Raw genomic sequence first — 10,583 nt, forward strand, 5'->3', positions numbered from 1 at the left:
CTTTGGCAATCATTCTTCTAATTCATGAAAAACACTCGAATTCCTAAAACAGATGATATGTGGTATATCTACTAGTTGATTAAAAATTTTTTTTAAATACATAGATGCACAAGAATGGAAGCAAACAAATTTTCAGGCTTGTAATGATGTCATTATGCATTTTTCAAAGGTTTCAGCTGAGGTGCACTGCATAAGTGATGATGGCAGGGCATTCCAGTCTCTTATAGTTCGAGGTAGGAATGAATATGCATATGCATCGATATGTAGCTGAGGCACAACGAACATTGAGTCATGCTTGTTCCTGAGAATTCGCTTCTTTTGGGAAGCTAAGTAATCTGCAATGTCGATGTTAAAATGGTATTTGGAAAGCAAAATGACAGCCTAAATAAAAGATACGCTTCCTCTAGGCTCTTTCTTTTTCTTTTTAAATGCTGCAAGCCTCATCCAAATCGGTGCTGTGGTTGCCAAGAAAAATGATTTCTCCCTTCTATGTATTTAGATAGCCGGCTGCTGAACGAAATCCCCCTCTTAAATTTGACTGCAACACCATATGAAAGAACAAACAAAGGAATTATTCATGGAGTTTACCATACCAAAGTCACACTGGGACAATGAAATATGCAGTAGTGCAGGGCTCTTGGTCAGTTTTGACCACCTGGAGTTCTTAAATCTAAGCGCACGAGTGTTTTTTGAATTTCATCCCCAACAAAATGCAGTCAGGAATTTAAATCACAACCTCTAGGTCAGCAGTATAACGCAGCCAACAAGCCACTGCAACATGTAACAAACAAGCAACTAAAGAACCAAAGTTTTGTGACCATAACAAACTACAAACCAGTACCTGACTCCTGTGCTAATGAACAAGTGAAAGAACTGATGGCTGAATACTAAACCTGACATATTTGATGCAATTGCATTTGTCAATTGTGCTTTCTATTGCAGCAATGACATGAATGTCCTGCACTGATACCCTCTTTTATATGTTTCCCGTCACACTAGAGGGCCACCTTTGATTACAGGTATAACTGTGCTAGTACTATATTAGCTATTGTCAGTGTCTGTAGTAAAAGGAGGTGTACGGCTTTCACTGCATGTGTAGTATTTATCAACTGGGTCATACTATACTCATCTCCATATGCTTCATGTCTTACCACACTGTATTGGGAAAAGACTCTTGCAGTCAGGATGGTTCAACCGAGTCGGGCATTCTTTAGGCATTTTGTATTGTCTTCAAGAAAAGTTTGCTTAGACTTGAATAAAATTGAGGTGCAATATCTGCCGCCACTTTTTAAGCTTCTTGAACAAGCACAGTGTGATGTGGCATACTGACATTTTTGTTTTCTTGTTTATCCTTAACTCTGGCAAGGGCATGTTGGTCATAAGTGAAGAAGAAAAGGCTTAACGATAACAATAACATATACTGCAGTGAAGCGATCAGAACACTTCACAAACCTTAAAGTTGGCCTAGTCAGCTCACGACTGTACAAGTACAGAGAATGGATGCAAAACATTGACAAAGAAAGCACAAAGTGCACAAGAAAAATTGCTGAAATATCTACTGAACTTGTGTTCTACATAATGCACAGTTACAAATGCAAGACAAGTGACTGATAGAAAGTAACCCAATCTGTAAGAGGTAAGCAAACAACCTTACCTAATGTAACCTGCACTTTACAAACTCAAATTAAAAAAATTTCACTGTTAGTCCGGTACAGCTCTGGCTAAATTTGTGCTTTCTTTGTTGGCATGTCATGTCCAACGGTCGCACCCATAGAACGACCAGAACAGCAATATCCCACCTAAGATTTGGACAGAGCTTACGAAGAGGTTAGGCAATGACATAAATACCTGAAGTCTCAGTGACTGCCAGTCCATCAGCTGGGTCAAGGGTGATGTCACCTGTTCCTGGAAGGTTTTAGATCGGCAACCCCTCTCTGGGCAGCTGGTAGGTGCTGTAAAATAGCCACCAGGCTGCACAACGGCTTGCTGAGTGCCGCAACCAGAACAACAGAAGCCAAGCACACGGTACTGTGGCTTCACTTCGCTTGCACGAACCACTGTGCCTCGAACAGCCACCATGCGGCCGCAAGTCATGCTGCGGACGTCACGAAGAGGTGTCATAGGCCCAAACCCAGCAATGCGAACGGTTAGCTCGGGCAATGGGTCATCTATACAAGCGTCTATTTGTTGCTGCTCATGCTTCGTCAGTGTCTGGTGTAATGCAAGACCTGGAAAAAGATGACAACGGGTCAGATAATTGCAGCTGGATAGAATAAGCAAAAAAGTACATTTTAGGCACAAGGAAGGTTTAGTTAAAATACAGTGAAGTAAGAGGGTTGACGGCTGGCCAAGTTAGTATGGATAAATGTAAAGCATTAGCATTTCACTATGCTTCCCAGCATAAACACTTTTATGAATAACCAAACTTTCTTAAGTGTTACAGGTTGGTTTCCTGGCTTCATTCAACAAGCACGTGCACCCTTCACATTGACCAAAATATTGGTGCTTTTCATATCGACACGTCTTATTCCATGCAGGAACTAACACAACTAGCTACGTCTATAGCATATGCACGGTAGAAACTATCTGTGAATGTGCTTTGAACAACGTTCTGAACTTCTCACAATGACTTTACGGTAGATCCCATACTCCACCAATTAAATTCTTGGTTTCTGGCATCACAATAGCTTGTAAAGTTCACGGCAGCGAATAATGAATAGAAAGATGTTGGCCTACCCAGCAGTTTGAGAACGTCGTGGGGGCGGCACTTCAGGGACTCCTTGAAATCGGGCCATTCCTCCTTGACGCCGGAATCGTCCGCGACTTCGTCTACACGCACTTCGTAGGAGTTTCGAGACCGGTCGACAAGACCCGCGGGTCCCGCAAACTTGGACGCACTCTCGGCGAAATACGCCTCTAGGAGCTTAAGCCTCTGCGATACGCTCGCGTCGGGAGGGTAGTCTTCATTAGGGAAGTAGAAATTCCATCCAGGGTACGGCGACTGAACAGACGCCGCGCGACGGCGGTTTGAGTGGTTTCCAACTTCGGGAGAAGATGAAGCGACTTGACCGTCGCCTTGACTGCCGTCCGAGGTTTCTCGGTCGACGATTCGCCGTCTGTGAGGAGCGAACCTCGAGCCGCCAGCCCGGCGTCGGAACCGCCCGCGGCCGCGGTTGTTCCAAGAGTTGTAGTTCATTTCGAGAACAAACTCGGAGTACCTACGAACAAGCTACACAAGCGCATGCGGACACTTCTGCTCACAGCTCCCGCCTCACGGTGGCAGACGAAAGTTGGAAGTGCGCGAGGAGCACACGTAAACCATACTTCAACTTTTGAAGAGATGGTCGATTCGCTTAAAAAACCTCTGCTCTAATACTTCACAGAATTGGCTTTCGAAGACAGTGTTTACGCAGGTTCTTCGAGCACGGGAACAGGTAATTGCGAACTGTAATTACCGCCAGAAACCACAAACTGTGGCTTCTTTTATGCTAAAGAAGACTTGCGTTTGGCTTGAAGCGGCTAGCAGCGTGATGATGATGATATGTTGTGGTGAAATTTGACGTAGTGCGCGACCAACTTGCCACTACTGTTCATAAATTGTGCAAGCGGTACGGCCACTTTCATGAAGAAAACTTATCACATTGTCGTTAGTTGGAAAGGGAATTGAATTTGTTAATGCACCACGTAGTGATTGTTCAAGGATGCACAAATCCTTTCAGTAAATTGCCTGGTTAGCAAGCAAAGTGGACCATATTTAACTCCTTTTGCAACGCTAAATCACAACCTAAATAGCTCAGCAAAGCAAGAAAATATTCTAAGTCTGGACTTTTTAAATCTAAATACTGAGCATATATTTGTGACCCTATAAAAAACAGTTTAAAAGTAATCAGTGCCCTTCCACTCTCTGAAGAAGGATGACGAGCGAACTTGCGTATGTGGGCCCCTCAATGGCAAACTGTACCTCAGCAGCGGGTCGGCCCGGTATTTAACTTTCTTCGGGATCGGCCCACGTATGGGGAGTTTCGTGTCTATACACCGACACGATACTAGGGGAACTAACCCTCAACAGCTTCGCTGTTATAAAAGTGTTTACGAGCGCGGTAGCACCGAGGGTCGCCAACGAGCCAGCTGTAGAATATGAGGACGTTTGAGCCAATCCTGATGATGATATTTTTGTGTAGAGAGACGGACACTATCTTGGGGGAACTAGTCCTTAACAGCTTCACATAAAAAAAAGAAAAAGTTAGCACACTGTAGAGCCCTGTAGTACCCTCGCTGGCATTACAGAACACTGCAGGAGTAAGCTATAGAATCACAACTTTGAATAACACCTATAATTTGGGCCAAATGTGTATTTTCTTCACTATGGTCAGTAACACTTGTTTTCTTCACGATTTTTCCTAAACAGTCGAAATTTAATCAAACTATCAAATGAAAGAGCGACATGCACGTATATGTAACGCTGACAGGCGATTTATTACATTCCTGTGTGTATGTCTTGTTGCTGTGCGCTGCAAGCTATCAATCTAGAGCAATGAATAGCAGATTCTTGTGAATTCCTTTGAATGGTATACTTCACTGTACTGATCGGCATTGCTTGACTTTACAGCATCTCTAGCGACTTCATGAGTACATCAGGAAGCGAGTGCCGACTCAAACTATTCATACTAACAATTAAAATTTGAAACATATCTGCTTCAGCTGTTTTATGCCGAGCTGTAGACCCTAATGTTAAAATTTAGATTAGTATATGGGATTTTATAAGTCAAAACCCCAATCTGATTACGAGGCATGTCGTAGTGGGAGATCCCGGATTAATTTCGACCACCTGGGGTTCTTTAATATGCACCTAAATCTACTTCATTCGAAACAATAATGAACAGGATATAGAAACTCCTCCTATAACTAGAGATTAGGTCGGGAGGGCCTTGCAAGGCATGAAACGGGGTGAAGTGGCAGGAAAGGATGGAATAACAGTCGATTCAATTAAAGATGGAGGAGACCAAAGGCTAGCAAAACTGGCAGCTCTCTATACAAAGTGTCTATCGACTGCAAGGGTCCCAAAAAACTGGAAGAATGCAAACATTGTACTAATCCACAAAAAGGGAGACGTTAAAGAACTGAAAAATTATAGGCCCATTAGCTTACTCCCAGTACTACATAAAATATTCACTGAAATAATCTCCAATATACTAAGGGCAACACTGGACTTTAGTCAACCAAGGCAACAGGCTGGCTTCAGGAAGGGATACTCTACGATGGATCACATCCATCCATGTTATTGAGAAATCCGCAGAGTACAATATGCCTCTCTATATGGCTTTCATAGAATACGAAAATGCATTTGATTCAGTAGAGATACCAGCAGTCATAGAGGCATTGCATAATCAAGGAGTACAGACCACTTATGGAAAATATCTAGAGATTCCACAGGCACCTTAATTCTAGACTAGAAAAGCAGGAAGATGCCTATAAAGAAAGAGGTCAGACAAGGAGACACAATCTCTCCAATGCTATTCACTGCATGCTTGGGAGTACTCAAGCTATTAAACTGTGAAGGTTTAGGAGTAAGGATCGACGGCGAATACCTCAGAAACGTTCAGTTTGCCGATGACATTGTTCTATTCAGCAACACTGCGGATGAGTTACAAGTGATTGAGGACCTTAACAGGGAGAGAGTAAGAGTGGGGTTGAAGATTAATATGCAGAAGACAAAGAAATAACCGAGCAAGGGAACAAGAGCTCTAGATCGCAGGTCAGCCTCTAGAGTCTGTGAAGGACTATGTTTACCTAGGTCAACTAATCACACGGAACTCTGGCCATGAGAAGGAAATTTACAGAAGAATAAAAATGGGTTGGACCGCATAAGGCAGACATCGTGAGCTCCTGACTGGTGGCTTACCGTTATCATTAAAAGGGAACGTATACAATCAGTGCATTTAACCGGTGCTGACATATGGGGCAGAGACTTGGAGACTGACAAAGAAACTTGAGAACAAGTTAAGGATTGCGCAAAGAGTGATGGAACGATGAATGCTAGGCATAACTTTAAGAGACCGAAAGAGAGTGGTTTGGATCAGAGAGCAAACGGGTATAGACGATATTCTAATAGATATTAAGAGAAAAAAATGGGGCTGGGCAGGTCATGTAATGCGCAGATAACCATTGGACCATTAGGGTGATAGAATGGGTGCCAAGATAAGGGAAGCGCAGTAGAGGACGGCAGAAGACTAGGTGGTCTACTGCCTTCATCCTGCAGTGGACATAAAATAGGCCGATGATGATGACGATGAAATCTAAGTACCCACGAGTGTTTTCACATTTCGCCCCCATCGAAATGCAGCCGCTGTGGCAAGGATTTGATCCCACTACGTCGTGTTTAGCAGCGCAACACCAAAGCCATTGCATGAAAACTACATTCACACTGTAGCCGCAAGTTTGCGAAGTGCTTTCCCATTAAATGCTACTGTTTCTGTTAACCTGCAGAACTTGAGTGTTTGTTGGTGAACAAACAAAAATGAGAATGACATCCACGTCACTGCTTCAGATTTTATTTTCTTTAAACACAGGATGAAGCACTTCCTGATCACAAGAGCCACATGGAAAGGTTTCTTTGCACAGTATGCGCAAGGACATTTTGCACCAAGCCCAAAGCCTGTTGACATTTAACCATACACTCCACATTAAGTCGTAAAAGATGGTTACTGGTCAGCTGCAGGGTTGATTTTGACTGCCACTGGCTGTGCGTCCCCTACTTAAGTAGGGCTATGCTCATGCAAATGAAACTTATGCAAATGAAACTCAGAAGCATTGTTGCTGTTAAAATTGCATGAAATACATGCACATCACATGTTAACAGTGCTTTAATGCATGCATGTGAGAGTGAGAACTGTGCACATGTGTAAAATAAATATACACTTTAGTAGGGCGCAGTGTGCCGTATGAATAGAGAAAGCATGGCATAAAAAAAGTCTGGCATATTTTTTAAAAAATCTCTGCTTTTAAAGGGACACCATAGAAAAACACTAAACCAGTTTCGACTGATAACATATTCTGTCAAAAGTCTATTTTTATTAATTTTATGCTAAGAAATTGATAGACACAAAAATAAAGGGCAAATTTACATTTTACTAATTTGGCATCAAAACTGCTGCGTGGGTAGGTCAGCGTGACGTAATGGATGTCAATATATTTTCCTCTATTTGGGTCATTGTGGCATATTAAACGCTCCTGAATCTTGCAAAGTTGAACCTTTCACTCCTTTAGAATATGATGTACTACATTTTACCAATACAAAATAAACCAGGTCCAAGCAGACGTCAAAATCCACGACATCATGGCAGGTTGGTGTGGGAAATTAAAGGTGGCATTTGCCTCCTTTCATTTTTTCATCTTTTCCGATTTACTCAGGTCTGTCACAATCAGATTAGCTTTTTTTTATATTGCAGAAGGGTATCATACTGACACAGCTCGACTTGCCTTTATCTTTAGTGTCCCTTTAAGTTTCCTGCCGTGGTTAGTAGCCAGTAATTGCACAGGGAATATGATGCGAAACAACTAATTAAGAAAAGACAACGGGGTGTTTTGTAGCAAAAGCTATGCAAGATAACAGAGGTTTGCAAATGTGGATTAGAAAGAACACACGACGAATAAGGGTATGAATGTATGACCTCGCACTCCACTAATCAGTAGAAAAGCACAGGGCATAGTTATACATAGTTTCAACAGCAAGTTGCAAGTGATGAAAGGACACACAAGAAAAAAAGAAGTCCTTGTGCATATTTCCCTACTCTGATTTGCAGAGTATAGAAGTCTAGCTTCCTCATTCTAAAATATACCAATGTCCAAGTGACAAAATCTGCAGATCCATGTGCAATATAATAATAAACGTTTTCCTGAAGAACACTGATAATTATAACCCAAGTAGAACAACATGCAAGACCAACGCAGGCTCAATGTCAGACATACATTAGCAACATTAGTCCAATGATGGCCCAAAATGAGTTTACTATAAATAAAGGTCACATAGGGCTAACGTCCAAAGCAGCAAGTAAGTGTACACTCCATCATCCCGTGACAGACAGATGGCACAAGGGCCAGACCAAGCTTTAAGACACAACATTTCCATGCTTTACCATGTGAGCAAATCAGCAGTCAAGCAAAATGCCCAGTGAATTTCCGACAAATTGTCACACATGACTGTGGCATTAAGGACTACAGTACTGTGTATCGAAGACCGCTTGTGGAACATTCAGCAACTGCGTTTCACACTATTTCAACAGTACACTTGCAATTGTGATGGCATTTGAAGGAACTTTAAGAGAGACACAATCATCGAGGAGAATGCACCACATCTCACGAAGTACGCATCCAACACAAGCTCATTTAGGCAATCACTGTATAACCACTTCAACTTCACTCCATAAAATGTACTGAGCTCCTCAGGGAGCTCATTCCTGCATTTATAAATGCTTGTCTTCCGCACCTTTTCCGATGTCGGAAAACCCTGATGGGCATAACACAAATTTCTTCACATCGTCACAATGTCAACATGATCGCGCAACAGTTTTCACAGTAGCCACACAAGCAAGATGACAGTTTCAAACTTGTCCAGTAATGTTTAACAGCCGCCCGCAGATGTCATCAGCACTACAATTATGCGCCAATGTAACCAAATCAACATTTTGGTTGCCAGTACTCTAAACAAATAATTATCCACATTCCTCATAAGCTTATTCTGGTTAAAAACTTGCCATGCACTTACAAACGCACACACTCTCAATTTCAGTGAAAGAACAAATGCAACCACTCTCAGAAATTCACTGTCCCAAAGTCACTTTTCAATCAGCTGGTCTGCAAAAAATACTCTGTCACAAGTCAGCATAAAAATTCGATTCCGTTTCCTGCATATAAAATATACTTCATGCACACCATATTTATGGCAGCAAACTGACGGCAAAGACACAACCGAGAGCCAAGCAATAGTCATTCAATCAGCTCACAATATGTGGAAAATGTGACAAACAATAATGGCACTTATATTAGATTTCAGCACATACCAGAAACACGTAACACACAGTAGATTCTGTTACAAGACGCACCTAACTATTCCTTCAGTTCCAGTCAAGGAAATTAAGTGCACATCTGTTCTAACACCTGGGAACTGTTAATTACAAGTTCAGAGCCTAAATTTAGCAACCATACTTGTCAATGCTCTCATCATCTACTTTCTTGGCCAATCTTCTATTGTATTTATTTAGATGTAGAAGCATGGCCAAACTGTACAACCACAATACAAGGACTGCAAGTGGGCACAATGTGTAAAGTTAAACATTTTACATGAAGACCTCGCCATAAACAACAAAGATGGCAGGAAGAAATGCATTCACCGTGGGTCAAAAATGGCAAATGTAAATGTCTTCATCGATCTGGACTGAACTGGCATGACCACAAATTGTTGAAAGGTTGAAATTTCATCTAGAATGTGTGCCATACACGAGCCTTTGGCCACTACGTACATACTACTCAAAACCAAAGCTTATCAAAGTGACACTTTTCATACCGTCATTATAGTACTGTGCAGTCATAAAACGATGCAACAGGTTTCGTTTCTTCACAAGCTCTGCCATACTGTTAACAAGTTATTATGATTCAGTGACACCACTCGCCAACGTTCCACGCATAGCTCATCGCGCAAAACAAAAATGTGACCTCTGTTTAAAACACACTATTTACAACCATTAGAAATGCGCCAACTTGAGACCACAACAGCACCACTTTTATAATCACAAGAAAGACACGGTTCACATCATTGTGCATCGTACGTTAAGTTTCTGAAATGTACATTTATACAAAAAGTTGCAGCAAGTTGCATAATTATTTCCAACAAAGTGCTCTCAGCTAACACTAACCAATTTATGAAGCTCAGCATTGTGCAAACATAATTAAACCAAACATGCTTTTGAAGCAAATTGCATTCGAACTTAGAGCATTGCAACATAAAGCATGCTTCCTAACAATGTCCTTTTTCAGCTAACGCTAACAAATTTATGCCGTTCGGCATTGTGCCAGCATACACAAACCAAACATGCCCTTGAAGCAAATTTCATTCAAACTTAAAGCATTGCAACAAAGCATGCAGTCACGTTAATAAAGCATTTGTGTGAGCTGTCGCACAGTGAACTTGTTTCAGTAGCATAAGAAAGCGTGAACACTCATGAAGGGCAGAAGAAAATCGGCAAGCAGGGAAAGTAGTGAAGTCAGCAGCTAGACATAACACATTTGCAATAGTCATGAGCATACAGCATTTAATGCCCTCATATGACATTCAATATGATAGTAATGTGGCCACAACAAACTTATTTTGAAAGGAATACAGCTACACAGCGTCAATAATAAAAATAATCTTAATTATATGTTTAAATTTTATCTAAAATCAAATGACGTTCACAACATTACTCTACTGCTTCAACCCATTCTTTAGATCTTTTACATGTAATTGTTTTAGTCAAGCTTTATCAGGCTCTGTTTCTTTTGAAACATACTGTACTAGGTTACGCCTGACTAGCCTTAAGCTTTCTGAA

General features: G+C 41.4%; 1 protein-coding gene across 4 annotated transcripts in view; it reads right to left on the minus strand.

Annotated features, from left to right (window-relative positions):
- LOC135917351 (DNA helicase MCM8-like) overlaps positions 1 to 3,499 on the minus strand; it is an 85,310-nt gene extending 81,811 nt beyond the window's left edge. For all 4 annotated transcript variants that reach the window (XM_065450945.1, XM_065450946.1, XM_065450947.1 and 1 more), the window contains exons 1-2: positions 2,737 to 3,499; positions 1,849 to 2,228 (exon numbers count right to left, since the gene is read on the minus strand). In XM_065450945.1, the coding sequence (XP_065307017.1) occupies positions 1,849 to 2,228; positions 2,737 to 3,196 (840 nt within the window). In that variant the 5' untranslated portion in view covers positions 3,197 to 3,499. The remainder of the gene's footprint in view (positions 1 to 1,848; positions 2,229 to 2,736) is intronic.
- Positions 3,500 to 10,583: the final 7,084 nt, after the last annotated feature.

Source organism: Dermacentor albipictus, chromosome 9 (genome assembly GCF_038994185.2).
Source record: "Dermacentor albipictus isolate Rhodes 1998 colony chromosome 9, USDA_Dalb.pri_finalv2, whole genome shotgun sequence".
Lineage (NCBI taxonomy): Eukaryota > Metazoa > Arthropoda > Arachnida > Ixodida > Ixodidae > Dermacentor > Dermacentor albipictus.